Source organism: Lissotriton helveticus, chromosome 11 (genome assembly GCF_964261635.1).
Source record: "Lissotriton helveticus chromosome 11, aLisHel1.1, whole genome shotgun sequence".
Lineage (NCBI taxonomy): Eukaryota > Metazoa > Chordata > Amphibia > Caudata > Salamandridae > Lissotriton > Lissotriton helveticus.
The window spans coordinates 76305059-76324022 of NC_136072.1; the positions used below are offsets into that span (position 1 = coordinate 76305059).

General features: G+C 41.9%; 1 protein-coding gene across 4 annotated transcripts in view; it reads left to right on the forward strand.

Moving 5' to 3' along the window:
* Positions 1-16635, forward strand: part of LOC144791219 (dehydrogenase/reductase SDR family member 4-like) — a 232906-nt gene extending 216271 nt beyond the window's left edge. For all 4 annotated transcript variants that reach the window (XM_078665871.1, XM_078665869.1, XM_078665872.1 and 1 more), the window contains one exon: positions 16345-16635. In XM_078665871.1, coding sequence (XP_078521997.1) covers positions 16345-16459 — 115 coding nt within the window. In that variant the 3' untranslated portion in view covers positions 16460-16635. The remainder of the gene's footprint in view (positions 1-16344) is intronic.
* The last annotated feature ends 2329 nt before the right edge of the window (positions 16636-18964 follow it).

Sequence of the window (18964 nt, forward strand, 5' to 3'; positions counted from 1 at the left end):
AAAGGGGAAGTGGACAGAGAGACGCACAACAAATTATACAAGATTAAATCTTCGGTTGTATCTCTCTTAGGAAGTGCTCCAGGCCGAGGACCTTCTGTTAGATAAATTCTGCGCTGTCTTCAAGCAGTACTGCGATGCAATGTGAACAATATGAACAACAATTAACTTGCTGAAACTTCTTAACTAACCATAACTATTACTTAAACATTGTGCTTACTGACCATAAATCCGTCTGACCCTTGTTCGCACTTTACTGAAGTTTTAACTCAGGTTCTAAATCTCGACACCTTTTGAGTAAACACAACATGTCAAAATAGCTTGGCACTTTAACTGAGTGAACTACCGGTAAAATTAGTGTGGTTAGTTTTAACAGAACTCAAAAAACTCATGCAAGATCATACCTGAGTCTTTAAAACAATTCTTCTGTAAAGAGACTCTGCAATTGGGAGACAGGGAAATACAGGGAAAAAATACAGCCTGTCTAAATTCACTCTTTCACCTAAGATTATTATCCCAATCTAATCTTGTAAATATGTTAAACCTTTTCTTGCAACACTCAGAAAATAAGTCAACATTACTCTGCATTGTTCATATAGGTTCAATTTGCCTATTTAACACTGTTGTATTTACAAAGGCTTGTTTATTTCATCCAGTGTGCTTTTAAGCGCTTTAAACTTCACTGAGATCGGCTCTCTTCATAAGGAGTCATTAATCTCTTTCAGATCCTTGCACTCAGATCTCTTTTGGTAACTAGCGCTAGTCAGTGTACAAAGTACCAGTGCAATAATCGAAGTAAGTTTGCCTCTACCAAGGCTTGTTTTAAGATCTGCTTCCCTTGACGCGATGTGTTTCTTAAGCGTCTTGGGAAACTTCAATGTAATTCACCTTTGCCACTTTCTATTTTTCATTTAAATTATTCGTGGCCTTTTTAACTGAAAAAAGAAACCTCTTACTGTCCTTCTTCACATTTGACTGCACGTGGAACAGGAGACTCGAACCGGCTGCCGGAAGAGGAGATCAGCGGGGAAACAAACCTCCCGGCTGCCGCAGAGGGACGTCGGAAACCTGTCACGTCGTCTTCCTGCATTAATCAAAGACGCTGACAGCCAAGGCTTCCGAAGTCACCGGAGTCGATCACAATGAAGGGAATAAATACCGGGGCTCAGGCAAACATGCGGTTGGACTTGAAATCAAGACTCAGGAAATCTCAACGCAGGGACAGAAGCTCTCGCTAGCACAACGAGAGACAAAGCGTTTGGCAGTTGGCTGAGGCTTGTATTTATAGCCTCAGCCACGAGACCAGCGCGAGGCTCACTCTCCTTCTCACCTAGCGCGAGGACAGACACGAGCCTGTCTCTCAAGAGCGCACAATCTTAGATGTGTCACAAAATTAAACTAAATAACAAACAAGCATTGCTAAATGCAATTGCTACAGATAAGAATTCAAAAGGGTTTTTTAAAATGAAACTGTACATAAAAATAATACACAAAATGAAATCAATAAACTACATTTATCTAATAGGTTCATTATATATACACTGCGTCAATTCTGAATCAGAACCTATTTAAGACGACCAGTAACACACCTAACACTGTAACTTTAGTAGGCTCCGCATCCCACAATTCCTTTCCTAACCCCTCCAATTCTAACGCTGATATAATCACAAGCGAGGGAAAAGACTTAGCTTCTATCGGTCCCAACAGTGAAGAAGGTGGTTTGGCCTCGAAGTCATCTGCCAACCTGTCACCTGCTAACACCAGTGTTGATAATAAAAATAAGAAACTATCAACATATTTAACAGGTCAAGTTAAAGCCAAGCGGGCGTATACCCCTAAGCTAGCAAAAAAATCAAAGCGAAGAAATCTGCCCCTGTATCAAAAATAACTGCCTCACTGCGATCCTATTTTAAGGCAGTGCCTCAACTGGTACTACTGGGTGATAACATTCCCCTCATTCCCCTCATTCCGCAGGGTCAGTCAGGTGAACCTATGCCAGAAGCACAGGGGGCCACTTATGAAGCTGAAGCTGAAAATTCAGCCCTGGAGAATATGGAGAGCCCGAGCGAACCCACATTTAAACCCACACTAGAAGGTGTGGAGGCATCTAAGGGCAACAGCACCTATGCTGATGTCGGGGATAATAATGCTAGCAACTATGCCAACAACAATGCTAATAGTGCCAACAATGACAGCAATGACAAGAACGACTCCAATAATGATACCATTGATAGCAACAAGAATAACGTGGACCGAGAGATCCACTCTGGGTCTGGAGAGACTGGCCAAGCTGATTTAACGGCGTGTCATATCCCGAGTGAACTGACGCTGCCGGTACCTTTTTCTTTGGTTCTGGCTCCCCCACTGGCTTCCCCACTGGCTCCCCCTCTCTCTTCAGTCCCTTCTATTGCTGCGCCTGGGTTGAGTTTGCAGTCAGCTACACATGTTCCAGGTTCAACGACAGGTTCAGGGGGAGAGGAGGGTACTGGCATTCCCCATGACGTATCTCATGTTTCAAGCTCAGACTTGGTTACCACACTTCAGGCTTCCTTTCAGGCAATGTTTTCAACTTTGGCTACAGACATTAAAAAGGGCTTCGAGATCTCTGCATCAAACCAAGCCGATATTCGCTGCTTTTGTCAATCTTTGGACAGTAAGCTTGGAGCCATTACTACTAGGACAGAAGTCCTTGAAGATAGGGTTACTGAAGTGACCATCAATATGGCAGAAATAGTGAGCCTTAGACAAGAAAATCAGAGCTTGTCCGACAGGATGGAGACCTTGGAAAATAATGCTCAGAGGAACAACTTGCGTATTTTGAACGTTCCAGAGGAGAAAGAGGGAACAGATATTAAACAATTTGTGGTTTCTCTGCTAAAGGAGGCATTGCGATTAGATTTGACTGAACAGGAGATAGCCTCAGACATCCAGCGTATCCATAGAGAGCCTTTTCGGAGGAATCCGCAGAGGGTAAAACCTAGAAAGGTTTTGGTTAATTTTCTCACCTATTCAGTCAAAGAGACCATTCTGAATATCGCATTGAAACAGAAGGTTGTAAACGCTAAAGGTTTTAACTTCCAGATTAGATCGGATTTATCCAGAACCACGCTCGATAAGCAATGGGAGTTTGGCAAGAGGTTGGAGGCCTTTAGAAGTTACGGGGCTGTTGCCCAGTTGGTATTTCCGGCAGCACTAAGAGTCATGCACAAGAACACCATGCATAACATAAGATCGGTGCAGGCTGCGGATGAGTTGCTGCTGACCATGAGTAGAGGGTCGGGGCTTGTTAAGTAGATATGGTCTTTTCAATATTCTATCTTGCTGGTCTTTGGTGGTTGTGGTTTTCTTTCCCCTCTCTCTCCAATTAGGTTCTGTCACATGCACTAATAAGTCATGGTATGTGGAAGAGTATAGACCTCTATTGTCACTGGATATAATGAAAAAAAAAGAGAGAGTCCTACTATTAAAATAAAAAAGGTGGTGGGTAAAAGGGAAAAAAAAAGTAATAGAGAGCAAAAAATAAAAAGGAATAAAAAAAAAAAAAAAAGAAGGGGGAGGGAAGGGGGAAACAAGAAGCAAGAAGGAAAAAAAAAAGAAACTAAATAAGAAAAGGCTTATTGCCTAGTTTGTCTCACTTAGCATAGAGTGCTATGCATGAGGGCTCTTGGCTCTTGACTCTATTTCCCTATTTTTTTTCCCCTTGTCTTGTAGACCCTTTATTTTGATTTTTGTGCCCGAGGGTTTCTCGTTGAATCTTGCGGGAGTCCATAGCAGGGTGCTATCTTTCTGGTTTTTCTTTCCAGATAGATAGAGGGGGGTTTCCCGAGGGGAGGTTGGGGGTGGGAGGGGGGGTTTGGGGGGGTGAAAAACTTAAAAACTGTCCTCTAAAATGTCCTTTAATACATTTTCGAGAGGTGAAAAACAGGTGTAAACTACTACATAACGTATGTACAGGAGCATGGCAAGATGGGTCCTTGGTTCTTGGGAATTCTTTGTTTGAGTGGGAACTTCATCACAATGAGTAAACTCCAAATTCTGTCCTGGAACACTAATGGTCTTCGAACTTGTCCAAGAAGAAATAATATAATGCAATACCTACGAGACTCGGCAGCGCAAATAATAGTGCTCCAGGAGACACATTTGGCAGAAGCTGAAATACTAAATTTGTTGGGTAAGAATAGGTGGATAGACTTCGGGGTTGTCACATCACAATCATCACATATTAGGGGAGTGGCTATTCTCTTTAAAAAATCGATTAGGGCAAGGTTGGTTTCTAAGCAGGTGGACCCATACGGCCGTTGGGCCATAGCCTCAGTTATTATCTCAGGTTCGCCATTTACTATAGTAGGATACTATGGCCCGAATCAGGATGATCCATCAGTTCTCGTTACACTTTTTTCACAACTTTACCTATTTCCAGAGCCGGTTATCTTGGCAGGTGATTATAACGTGGTTCTTGACCCCTTGTTGGATAAATCGCCTTCCAATAGGGACAAAACTTTATCTAAAACTAGGACCTTTCTGTTAGATACTATGAAAACACTAAACTATAATGATATATGGAGGACACTTCATGGATTTCAAAAGGGGGTCACTTTCAGGAATTATAAATTTCACCACCAGTCTCGTATTGATTTTATTTTGATTAGTCATATTTTGGTTAAACATGTTAAATCAGTGTGTCATTTACCCTTCCATCTTTCTGATCATACAGCCATTCTTCTTGAGTTAGAGGTTACGTCCAGGGCCTCTGCAAGAAACTGGTCTTTCGATAGAGCAATCCTTGCCTCATCCGATATTATAGAGGCATTAAATCAGGAAGTTAATTTTTTTGGGGAGATTAATCAGGGATCTGCCCCTCCTGGCATCACGTGGGACACGTTTAAATCCACATTAAGGGGGTATTTAACCAACAAAACCGCATATAAAAACAAGATGTATAGGCAATCAGTAACTTCGCTCGAATTGGAGATTGAGGGAGTTCAAACACAAATCGACAGGTTCCAAGTAGCATCAGGGGCCATATTAGAGGACTTGCGGAATAAGCTAACAGTCTTAAAAGGAGATCTTTCCTCAGTTTTGAATGCGCGAGTCCTAGAGAGATGGGAGTCCAGCAAATTAGCCCACTTTGAATATGGGGAAGGCGCGGGTAAGCTCCTGGCCTGGAAGGCAAAGACAGATAGAGTCCGAAATAATATCAGTTCCATTAGCAAAGATGGAGTAACACATTCTACTGATGAGGGAATTAGTGGGGCTTTTAGGAGCTTTTTTAGCGAAATATATCGTGAGGACAAGAATATACAACCAAATCAAGCTATGGAATGGTTGTCAGGGATTTCCCTTCCAGCTCTATCACTAGAACAAAGGAATGCTCTGGAGTGCCCTTTCTCAGTGGAGGAAGTACGTGCGGCTGTTCTTAACAGCAAAAAAGGTAGGGCTTCAGGGCCGGACGGACTACCATCTGAAATCTACAAAGTAATCTGTTCAGCAATCCTTCCCTTTTTAACGGACCTGTTTAATAATATCTTGCTGGATGGAGCGTTGCCCCCCACTTCTTGGGACAGGGCCTCTATCACTTTGATTCTAAAGCCAGGCAAACCAGCAACTAATTGCAGGTCATATAGACCAATCTCAATCTTTAACACAGATTACAAAATGTTTGCTTCGGTGTTAGCAAAAAGATTGGGAGCGGTGGCAAATAACATTCTCCATCTGGATCAGAAGGGATTTGTAAAAGATCGACAGCTATATGAGCTAACATATGACCTTATCGGCGCAATAGACATGGCCACGTTTACATCTCTTCCCCTGGCAGTTCTTACTCTGGATGCCACAAAGGCTTTCGATAGGGTTAACTGGGTATACCTATCGGAAGTCCTGGAAAAAGTTAATATAGGTGATAACTTCAGGCGGGCTGTAAAACTCCTATACAAAGATCCCTCTGCCTCACTTTTGGTTAATGGGGAACTGACAGAGCCATTTAGTATTACACGTGGAACCCGCCAAGGGTGTCCCCTCTCCTCTCTTTTGTTTTATTTATATATAGAACCTTTTGCCCAACGAATCCGTGAAACCCTAATATTAAACCTTTTATTTTTGAAGGGTGGGAGCGGAAAGTCGCTCTATATGCGGATGATGTTCTCATTTTTTCATCCGATCTGTGTTCTGCGTTTCCAACAGTGATATCCATTGCAGAAGAGTTCGGGGCCGTATCTGGCTAGGAAGTCAACGCTTCTAAAACCGATATCATGGTTTGAAATCATCCGGTGCCGGTGGCAGGGCCACAGCCTAGTTCTATTCTGAGATATTTGGGCTTAAACATCTATGCAGATATTAATAAGATCGTCCCTCTAAATTTCGCACTCGTGGCTAAGGAGTGTCGTAGGATGATGAGAACATGGACAACTCTTCCTATCTCTCTGATAGGGAGGTCCAACTTGGTTAAAATGACTATTTTACCCAAGATTACGTTTTTGTTTAGCACTATACCTCTTTTTTTTGATCCATCCATGATTGCAAAACTTCAAACCGAAATAAACGCATTTATATGGAACCACCATACACCGAGATTGGCATGGAAGAAGATAAGACGTCGCCGAGAAAAAGGGGGCCTTGCGGCACCAGATTTGCAGTATTATGGATGGGCCTTCCAACTCTCTCACGTTAGGATGCTGTTAAAAACTCCTAATTCCTCTGGGTGTGGAAAACTATTTTCAGGTCTTGTTAAAGGGGAAAAAGTTAGCTCTGTGAACTTTTTGTTAAAGTTCGGTGACCCTAAGTACTTCAAGAAAGTCAAGCTTAAGGTATTAAGGGATCTAGCTAGAACATGGGGCAATTTTAGACGTGCACTTAAACTTGATTACTATCACAGTAGGGCCCCACTTTGGGATTCACCGGGTTCTCCCTCTTGGCTCTTAGATAGCCTAGCTTTACCTATTAGAGAGGCAGGTCTTACATCATGGGGAGACCTGTTTGTCGAAGGTACTCTATTTTCTTGGGAGACTTTGAGTATAAAAATAGGTAGGCGTTTCTCAAGATTTAAATTTTTTCAAATTCAGAGCTGGGCTCATGCTCAGAGTCAGGGTAGGGGTAGATTTAAAATAGGTGCTGAGAATAATCTATTATCCCACCTGATAGATAAACCACCTTTTAAGAAAGAGATCACACTGTGGTATAATCTCATGATAGACGAGACTGATGGTGAATTTTTGCTCCCCCGTTCGCTCTGGGTAACATATATCACTAACATAGATGTGGAGAGTTTGTGGCTAGAATCGTTTAAAATCCTGGGGGACATTGTGAAACCCTCATGGTTTCGTCGTAACCATCTGTTCACATTGCACAGGGCGTACTATTCTCCATTACGTCTATCAAAATTTCCCAATAATGCTTCGGTTGCTTGTCCTAGATGCGGCTTGGTAGCTGCATCAGATTTTCACATGTTTTTTGAGTGCCCATCCCTAACATCATTTTGGAACGAGATCTGTGTGTCCCTCTCCCTGGCGGTAGGGTCTCAAGTCAGTCCTTGCCCTGTGTTAGTTTTTTTTGGCATCCTACCAGAGCTTTGTGGTATGGGGAAAAAATTGGTCTTCTATGGGTGTCTGCTGGCTAGGAGAGAAATCTGTAAACGATGGAAAGAAAAGGCACCTCCACTTATTACAGATTGGCGTGCATCTATGCTACAGACATCAAAATTAGATATGACCAGAGCTGGGAACCCAAATAAGAGAAAATTTTGGCTACTCTTGAATTGGTAATCATGGAATATAATAGCTTGTTTTTTTTTTGTTTTTTTTTCCCCCAGGTCCAATGATTACGCTGCTTGGAAGGGTCTCATTAATGGGTCCCCTTTTGGCTACACATACCCCACAAGGGTGATTTCGGTTACGAAGTGGGTGTAATATGGCAGCATCCTAGCCTAGATGGTATCATGTAACGAATAAGAGGTTGATGCTATCCACTGTGGGGATCTCCGGCAGTAATCATTATTATTATCCCCCTCCCAGTATATCTGGGTCAGTGTCCCTGTCATCTCCTCTATATTTCTGTTACTATATGGTCACCAAGGGCGAATATGAGGACAAAAAAAAAAAATAATAATAATCATTTACTTGTTATTTATGTTTTTGTTTTATGTTTGTAAATGTTTTTGTAATTTATAAAATGTGTTAATTTATACATTATTAAAATAATGATTAAAACTTATTGTTAAGCAAGGATATATTATATATTGTTTGTATATGTTTAATTAATGTATTATTATGATATATGTATATTTATTATTTTTAAACATTATTAGATATTTTTAACTATGTTTATTTTATTTATTAGTGTTATTTACTTTATTTTACATTGATATTTTTACAGAAAAAAACGATATTTTTACCATCGATATTTTTAACATCTATATTTTTTTCAATCTTTTTGTACTTACCATGTTGTAGATGGGATGTTGATATACTTGGCTTCGATATTTCAGCATCGATGTTCCTGTCGGTCGATATTTTGAAGGTCGATATTTTGTCAGTGATCCCTAAAAAAGTAGTTCTGCAAGAATAGAACTTTTAAGATACTTGCACTTCCCAATTACGTCTAGTGCCTAGGGTTTCATCAACTATTTCCATAACTCTCAAGACATTTATTGTAAATTTCAATGTTGATTCCTCACTATCTTTGATTTATTTATTTACCCTACAAAACATGAGGGCTATTCATTAGTGTAGCTAGAGTGTATATGCAAATTTCTAGGTTGAAGCCACACTCCCTCAGGTTTGTAATTTACAATACAATGACACATAGCTCACTTGAGAGGGACCTCTAGTAACTACTTGAGGAAATGCAGCATTACGAAAACATTTCTCTACCCTATTGGAGTTGGTGATCGTGCCATTTTGGGAGGGTTACTACTTGGCTGGTCAGTCAATGGCTTGGGTTTGATAACCACGGTAAACGATGAAATACAAAAAATACACCACTATCGAGTCTATTGGTTTGCGTTTTGCTTACCTCTACCATTGCCTGTGCCATAAGAAAGTGGGCAATCTCCTGGGACATAAATTTTGTGTCACCCAACAATACAGGTGAAGGCATTTGACTCATCCAGTGACTGCTCGAAACCTATATATGTTAGGACGTCTTCACAATTGTTCCACAGTAATCAAAACATGTATTGAAAGTTGGGCTATTCGTTCATCAGCGTATACCAGCATTGGCATATTTATGTATTCTGTTGAAATCAAGCATAATTTATCAGAGTAGCAAAAGTTGAAATGTTAATTTTTATATTGAAGCCACACACCCTCGGCTTTGTGAAGGACATTTGAAGCAGTTGCGTCTTACTCAAGCTGGGCATTTAGTAGCAATATGAGTGTTTGCAGCTTTGTGACAGATTAGTTAAGCAGTTGCTTCTAACTGGATAGGGACATCTAGTAAAGTTTTGAAGGGCAGCAATCTTGTTAAATACTTTACAATGTTTATTCTGGATTTAGAAGGACATTTAATAATTACTTGAGGTATTGTAGCCTTGTCAAAAGACAGACCGTTTGGCTTTGCCAATGCTTGCTCATATGAGGCATGTCCACGTGCAAAAAAACAACAAAAGATTCCAGAAAACTGAATTTTGTGCAAAATGTGTAATTTGGCATCATCTTTGTGAAAATTTCAGATTTTTTTTTGCAAAACCAAATTTGCTCTCCCATAGTTTCTTTTACACAATGGTGGAATCCTGTGGTATGCAGGCACACATTTCCATTTCCTCCCAGAGGTGTGTCCAAGACCTTTGTACATCTTACTATCTCCAGCTCAATTATATGTCTGGTGTCCTGATGATGATCCCGGTATTGTTTTTTGGATTGAAACGTTGACTTTAACCATTGACCCTTACCACAATGGTTATAATAGACTAACGGACCCTGCCATCCTTGTTTCATCATAGGCGCTCTGATCACTATTGTCACATACACCTACTGATCTGTCAATTATCGTAAGTGTTTTTTATTTGTGTATAAATACATTTATAACTTGGATACACTATACACTGAAGAAATACAAGTTATTGCCTCTGCATTAGAGGTTCTTGAAGAAAGGTTATTGGTACAGGAGATTCATCCATGCCATCAGTCCACAGTCTCGAAGGACCTCACTCCAACTAACCAGCATTACCTCACACGTTCCATTTGCGTGGTTGCCTTTGTTACCAGGAGCATCATACATACCACACATACATTTCTGCATATGTTTAGGGGCGCCTGTCAAGGCGATACAATGTCTACCCTAGGTCCCCAATGCTTCTCAGGACCCCTTGTTTTTTTAAACTTTGTTACATGTAATGCTCAGCACAAACAAATGGAGAATACCTAGTGGTAACCTTGGTGTTTCCTCTGTTTTGTGCTTTCAGTTGGTGCTCATCAGTATTTTTCTCTAGGAAGCATTCACAATATTTTGTGATCTGCCATGTGCTTGCCTTTTACGTACCGAGCTGTGTCAAGCACACACCACATAATTAGGCGTGATGGCACTGGGATACTCCGCCCATTGGCTCACCTTTAATGAACCTGTAACTTTTATTTTCTCCTTTTTTCCAAAAAGTCAGGTACCTCAGGCCAAGTTTCTTCTTGCAAGCCCTTCTGGGCACTTCTGCACAGCTCAGGCAGCATTGCCCTGGAATCAAAGTCAGCAGTGTTCATCAATGTCCCCTGGGGGTCTCTGGTTGTCTTCCAAAGCCAACGAAATAGAAGATATTTTGGAAGTGCCAAATCCCTCTGTATTTTTTTTTTTTAAGTTTGAGACATGTCAAAACGTTTCTGTGGTTTCTGACAGAAAACAAAGCGGAGATTGACTATGTACTTTAAGAAGGAGAGAAGAGGACACCAATGAATTACACATATAGGACTTCATTAATGAGGTTTTGCTGTAGGGCAGCGCAGCAGGCCTTCCTGCTACGCTGCCCTACGGCAAATGAAAAAGGCAAAGAATGCGCTGTATCTATCAGATACGGCACATTCCTGTCCTTTTCCCCTGCGCCGATGCACAATTGGCTGCCCTGCGCCTACGCAGGCACCTTTGCACCTTGGTGCAAGGGTACCTGCTTTGCGGGGATGATTATTTTTGTGCAGGAAGGTAAACCTTCCTGCATAAACAAATCTCGATAGGCTTTTCCTCTTTTTATGTGTGCTGCAAAATGCAGCACATAAAGTAAAAGGAAAAACAAGGAGAAATAAAGTTATTTCTCCTCGTTGTGCCTCCGATACGCCTCCCCTGGGGAGTTGTAAGATTTTGGCGCTGCCTCAGATTTACGATTTTTCGTAAATCTGGGGCAGTGTCAAAAAGTCATGGATGTTGCTGTGAATGCCCCCAGCAACACCAATTGTATGCCCCTTTAATACAGAAAATTGTGTTAAAGAGAACAATATTTACGAGGCAGCATTAAGCCAAAAAAAGTGGTTTAATGCTGCCTCGTAAATATGGAGCAGTCTCCTGCGCCACGGAACGTCACAAAAAGTGACCCGTGCTCAAATTGAGCCGGTGGTTTCCGGTGCTCGGCACCAGCACATAATTGTCAACACCGGCGCTTGTGACAGTCTGCACAAGGTGGCGCTATATGGCTAATTTACAAATGACCACAACAACAGATAAATATTAATTCAATATGTATTAAACATAACTGTTACCTGCTGCCCAACTATTCTCACAGCTTTGGAGCACAACACAAGTCAGAGGGTATTTACAAAGCCATGCAAGGGGCCATTTACGCCATACGACATCTTGCATGACTTTGTGAAGAAATGCAATGCAACGTAGCCGTCTGCGCTGCATTGCATCACATTTCACTGTAGTAGGCATTCCATGGGTGGAGCATGGGCATTCCCGTGCAGCCACCCATGGAATGCCAACTACAGTGAAGTGTATATGTAAATATGTAATTGCGATATTCGCTATGTTATATATTAGGTCTGAGTTGTGTCATTTCTTGGATTAAATGAAGTGAAGTTAATTAAATATAATACATTTTGATAGTTAATTAATAATTGTTTAATTGACAAATAATTAGGAAAATTATACAAATAATATGTTTTAATTTTATATATTAGGGGGTCGATTCCGATTTGGGAAACTTTACCGTACGGCGATTCAGATTCGTAGCAGATTCCGTACGAATCTTATGATTCCATCCGAATCGTGTAGTACCATTCGTACGGAAGAAATCCATCCGAATGTCTGCGAACCGTACGAATCACGAGACAAAATCCGTACAACACGGACCCTCACAGTGTACCGTACGATTCGTAGACATGCTGTACGACCCGACAAGTATGAACCGGACCGGAGTGTCAGATCGCGATTCGTACAGGAAACGTGGTATGTGCAATTCGTATGGAGAGCCACTCCCCCACATACGCACTGTACTCCTACGCACCATACCCCAGTGATCGCTGGGGTACGTGTGTACCCCTGCGGTCACGGGGAGTACGCACCGTACCCCTGCGATTGCAGGGGTACACAACGTACACCAGCAGTAATGGGGTGTACGAAGCGTACCCCTGCGATCATGGGGAGTATGGTGCGTACACCCCATGATCACAGGGGTACGCTACGTACACCCCATTACTGCGGGCTCGGCACCGGCACATAATTGTCAACACCGGCGCTTGTGACAGTCTGCACAAGGTGGCGCTATATGGCTAATTTACAAATGACCACAACAACAGATAAATATTAATTCAATATGTATTAAACATAACTGTTACCTGCTGCCCAACTATTCTCACAGCTTTGGAGCACAACACAAGTCAGAGGGTATTTACAAAGCCATGCAAGGGGCCATTTACGCCATACGCCATCTTGCATGACTTTGTGAAGAAATGCAATGCAACGTAGCCGTCTGCGCTGCATTGCATCACATTTCACTGTAGTAGGCATTCCATGGGTGGAGCATGGGCATTCCCGTGCAGCCACCCATGGAATGCCAACTACAGTGAAGTGTATATGTAAATATGTAATTACGATATTCGCTATGTTATATATTAGGTCTGAGTTGTGTCATTTCTTGGATTAAATGAAGTGAAGTTAATTAAATATAATACATTTTGATAGTTAATTAATAATTGTTTAATTGACAAATAATTAGGAAAATTATACAAATAATATGTTTTAATTTTATATATTAGGGGGTCGATTCCGATTTGGGAAACTTTACCGTACGGCGATTCAGATTCGTAGCAGATTCCGTACGAATCTTATGATTCCATCCGAATCGTGTAGTACCATTCGTACGGAAGAAATCCATCTGAATGTCTGCGTTCCGTACGAATCATGAGGCAAAATCCGTACAACACGGACCCTCACAGTGTACCGTACGATTCGTAGACATGCTGTACGACCCGACAAGTATGAACCGGACCGGAGTGTCAGATCGCGATTCGTACAGGAAACGTGGTATGCGCAATTCGTACGGAGAGCCACTCCCCCACATATGCACTGTACTCCTACGCACCATACCCCAGTGATCGCTGGGGTACGTGTGTACCCCTGCGGTCACGGGGAGTACGCACCGTACCCCTGCGATTGCAGGGGTACACAACATACACCAGCAGTAATGGGGTGTACGAAGCATACCCCTGCGATCATGGGGAGTATGGTGCGTACACCCCATGATCACAGGGGTACGCTGCGTACACCCCATTACTGCGGGCTCGGCACCGGCACATAATTGTCAACACCGGCGCTTGTGACAGTCTGCACAAGGTGGCGCTTTATGGCTAATTTACAAATGACCACAACAACAGATAAATATTAATTCAATATGTATTAAACATAACTGTTACCTGCTGCCCAGCTATTCCCACAGCTTTGGAGCACAACACAAGTCAGAGGGTATTTACAAAGCCATGCAAGGGGCCATTTACGTCATACGCCGTCTTGCATGACTTTGTGAAGAAATGCAATGCAACGTAGCCGCCTGCACTGCATTGCATCACATTTCACTGTAGTAGGCATTCCATGGGTGGAGCATGGGCATTCCCGTGCAGCCACCCATGGAATGCCAACTACAGTGAAGTGTATATGTAAATATGTAATTACGATATTCGCTATGTTATATATTAGGTGTGAGTTGTGTCATTTCTTGGATTAAATGAAGTGAAGTTAATTAAATATAATACATTTTGATAGTTAATTAATAATTGTTTAATTGACAAATAATTAGGAAAATTATACAAATAATATGTTTTAATTTTATATATTAGGGGGTCGATTCCGATTTGGGAAACTTTACCGTACGGCAATTCGGATTCGTAGCAGATTCTGTACGAATCTTACGATTCCATCCGAATCGTGTAGTACGATTCGTACGGAAGAAATCCATCCGAATGTCTGCGAACCGTACGAATCACGAGGCAAAATCCATACGACACGGACCCTCACAGTGAACCGTACGATTCGGAGACATGCTGTATGACCAGACAAGTATGAACCGGACCGGAGTGTCAGATCGCGATTCGTACGGGAAACGTGGTATGCACAATTCGTACGAAGAGCCACTCCCCCACATACGCACTGTACCCCTATGCACCATACCCCAGTGATCGCTGGGGTACGGTGTGTACCCCTGCGGTCACGGGGAGTACGCACCGTACCCCTGCGATTGAAGGGGTACACAACGTACACCGGCAGTAATGGGGTGTATGAAGCGTACCCCTGCGATCATGGTGAGTATGGTGCATACTCCCCATGATCTCAGGGGTACGCTGCATACACCCCATTACTGCGGGTGTACCTTGCGTACCCCTGAAATCACAGGGGTACGGTGCATACTCCCCGTGACCGCAGGGGTGCGCACCGTACCCCAGCGATTGCAGGGAGTACGCAACATACCCCTGCAGTTTAGGGATGTATGCACCGTACCCGGGGGGGTCCGTTTCGTAAGCGGTTCGAGTCGAGATATGTGTTTACGGACGTTCAGAAGTGCCATAGGAAAAGAGTCGTACTAAGTGCTGAAAGGACGAAGCGTACTTGCCTGGTCGGGAACTGCTGCTTCGATCCGTACGAACGTCGCTTACCGCGTCATCCGAGTTTGATTCGTACGGATTGGTGAGTCGTATGGTCTTTTCTACGGATCGAATGGAGGTCTGCTGTGTGTGTGAATCGTACTAGGATGTTCGTACAGTGACGTAGGAGGTGTACGATTCGTGTAGGAAAATCGCTCCGTAAGGCGTTTCGGAGCGATTTTTCCCGAATCAGAATCGACCCCTAGGTGTGGGTTGTTTGTTTTGTGTGGATGAAGGGTGGGGAGGTAATTAAATATAATTATTTTAGTAATAGTTAATTAACATTAATAATTTAATAAATAGTTATGTAACGTGTAAATCATACCATTTAAAGATTTAGTTTTAGATTTGTGTTGTCTACTGTGTAGAAATATAGGATAGAATGTAATTTAAGTAATAATACTTTTGAAAATTGTTAATTAATGTTTGATAAATATATTATTTAATATTGTGTGTGTTAATTATGTCGGGCATTTTAAATGTAAATAACATTGTATTTATTGCTTAGTATTAATTTGTGAATAAAGGGGCTGATTTGGATGGTGGGCAGACTTATGTCAGCCCGCCACCCTATCGGGAATGGGGACCTCCCGACATGCTGTTGGCACCACGGTGGCGGTCGCATTGCCCATGTTTTACATTGCGACGGGAGCTGCTAGCTGCAGCTCCTGCCGCGATGTAAAAACGGGATGTATTACATAACCCTGCACTACGTGACAGGCACCATGCAGTGCCTGTCACATGGTACAGGGATATGTATGGGGCACCATAGGTGCCCCCCCCAACATCCAAAGAAACTTGGCATGGGGAAGGGGGGCTATAGGCCCCCAATGTCCTTACACGCTAGCCTTTTCATGGCGGGTGAACCGCCATGAAAAGGCTGGCGGGGAGGGACATCCTAATCCCTACAGCAGTGCCTGGTAGGCATTTTAGGATTGGGAGGCCCCCCCAACGCACTGGCGGGCTCAAGGAGCCTGTCGGATGAGTGGCGGTTGGAGTTTCTGACCGCAACGGCACCTCCAGCCTTCATAATGTGGCGAGCAGTGAAAGGCCTTCCGATGGCAGTGAGACTGCCACCGACAGTGTTATTTAGTATGTTTTAGTATAATAGTATATGTAATCATTGTAAAATGTGATAGCCTAGTTTGTATTGTTTACATTTATTATACTATGTTTTTGTTTGTTTAAAATTAAATATGTATAATTATTAATGTATTAGACATGTAATATATTTTGGTAGATTGAGTTTTGTATTTTAGATTTACTTCGCCTTTAATAATCCTCATGTCCTTTGTATCCTTAGACTTGGAGAACCAGAGGAATGTGCTGGGATTGTGTCTTTTCTCTTATCGCCAGACGCTTCTTACATGACCGGAGAGACTGTCGTGGTTAGTGGAGGGTACAAGACAAGACTATAAAATGAATGGAATATTCATCTTACAACCTTGCATACAAAAGAAGAAGCAAACCAAAGTTTATACCATTTTCATGCACTTAATTACTTAAACACTACCTTTGAACTGTACGATGTGTTCTGTCTATATACCTTTTGTTAACTTGTTTTGAAATAAAAAATAACATTTGCACACCCTCAGATTTTTCCTGCGTGTTTATCAAAATGTCAGATGTCCATTGCTATTTCTTGTATTACCATCTTATAACAAGTAATCTATGTAGAAATAAGTTACTGTGCTCTCAGTGCTCCAAATCTACTCATATACATTGTTAATCTTTGCAGCATGGTATTACATCAGCACATTCAGGGATCAAATGCAGTTATAATACTTATATCATCATTGCTGTTTTTAATGCTATTTTGTTGGTTTGCAATAATTCACAAACATCTTAATGGAGAGGAAAGCTTGCCTTGCACTTAAGTTCCTATATTCACTTAAGGCCCTATTACAATGCGGTTAGGAAAGCATTCCCACCTAGGGCCCGATTACGATGTGGTTAGGAAGGCCTCCTAACATCATTTGCTCATTCCAAATCGGATCGGGAACGCGTCTTTCCGTCCAAGGGCCCGATTACGATGCAGTAAGAAACATAGACTCCCATTGAAGTGAATGGGAGTCCGATTAAATCATATCTGGAAGCATCCGGATGCATCATACTCGGCCGGTCGGACTCTCCTGCTCCGAGACGGTCCAAAACCATTTCCAAACTTACTCGGTTGGGAAGATTTCTTAACCGCATCATAATCGGGCCCTTAGTGGAATGGGATAAATTAGGATATCAACTGTCTATTGTAGTTGCTAAAATTATTAAGGCTTTAATTTGTTATACTAAATTTAGGTAAACATAGTTGTCCCTCTTGTCAAAAAAATTAAGTGTGACAGATTTAGTTTTGATGCATTGGCTCAGTGTTTGTATAATTAGCTTTTTGCTGAAAGCTACATTGTGTATACCTCACTGCATTCTGTTTTTGAAAGCCATCATTGGAAAGAGGAAGACACTCACAAACGTTTTCAAAGAAGTGGTCTACAGCATGCTTTTCAACTGATCGATTTACAGTTTATCACAGCATATTAGATAACAGCATTCCTCTACAAAAGATTTAATTAAAAAAAACAAGATTTTCATCTTTCAAATGTTACTTGCTGGAATTCTTGGTACATTATGCACCTATATGTATTCTTTGGACTCGTTATTTCTTAGGACACTGCTATATTTAATAAAACATTCAAATGCTGAGAGCACCATTGAAGACAATTATGTGATTCAGGGCCAATAATAGGTGGTACAGGCCTTCTGCCATAATAGTCCATTGAGTTTCTTTTGGGTCCTTCCTTTTCATTTAATAATATTCTGCCCACAGTGGATGGAATGATCTGATAGAGTTATAGCCCTTCTGCCTTGGCCTATACCGGATGTTAGAGGCTGTTTTCCTTGTTACAGGCAGGCCCTTGCCTGTAGCTCAGTCCTATAACTCAGCACAATACCTTATAACAGGCATTATAGCCTTCGGCAGTGGGCAATAATGCTATAATATTTAAACTGGTATACTGGGCTTTGACTCTATATTAGTGACATAATGCATAGTATTTCAACAATCCATATTTTCTTTTCAAATCTCGCCTCGCTATGCCAGCTACCAATAACAGATATCATTTCCAGTTAGTTTGAGTTTTCAAAGCAAATTAAACAATAAGGGCCTGATTCACAAAGGTAACTTACACTCTTTTTTTAGCACTTTATTTAGCATTTTCATTACAGTTGTATTAGTGCACTGGGATCAAATTTGCAAACAAGAAAAGAGCAGTGTGATAATAAAGCGTAGGCATAGATATACATTTCCCATGATGCTATTGACAATGTAGTGGTATACAGATGCTGTCCCAGAGAGAGCGCATCATACTCCCACCCTCCAACACATAATCCAATATAATCACATATTTACCTGAAAGATAAAATGAGCTCAAGATCAAACAAGTCATAGCAGTGGTGACATGACTAATAACTCGCCGCGAGTTTCAGTGTGTCAAGCCCAATATGTGAACTTAGCCCACTCCGGCGGGCACTATTCCATGATCTGTCTGTTCGGAAGGGGGTCAGTTGCCGGGCTTGTATATACGCCATGAAGGGGCCCCATATATCTTTGGGTCTGGAGGATGGGGGGAGCGTTGTGGCATAAATGTCACTATTTGTAGATCAAGATGCCATACTCTTTAGCCACCCCTTCACCGATTGAGTCTTTCTACCACCCCAGTGAATCGCCACCTCCCGCTTGGCCAGTAGCAAACTAATAGTAACAAATCTGCGTGTAGCCTGTGGAAATTGAGTAACGTATCCCAATAGTGCAATCTCGGGCAACGGGGTCATCGTAACCTTAACCATCTTGTTGATTTTCTCATGAACGGCCACCCAATAGCTTTGTACGCTCGGACAACTCCAAGCCAGGTGGGTGAAATCTGCATTTGGAG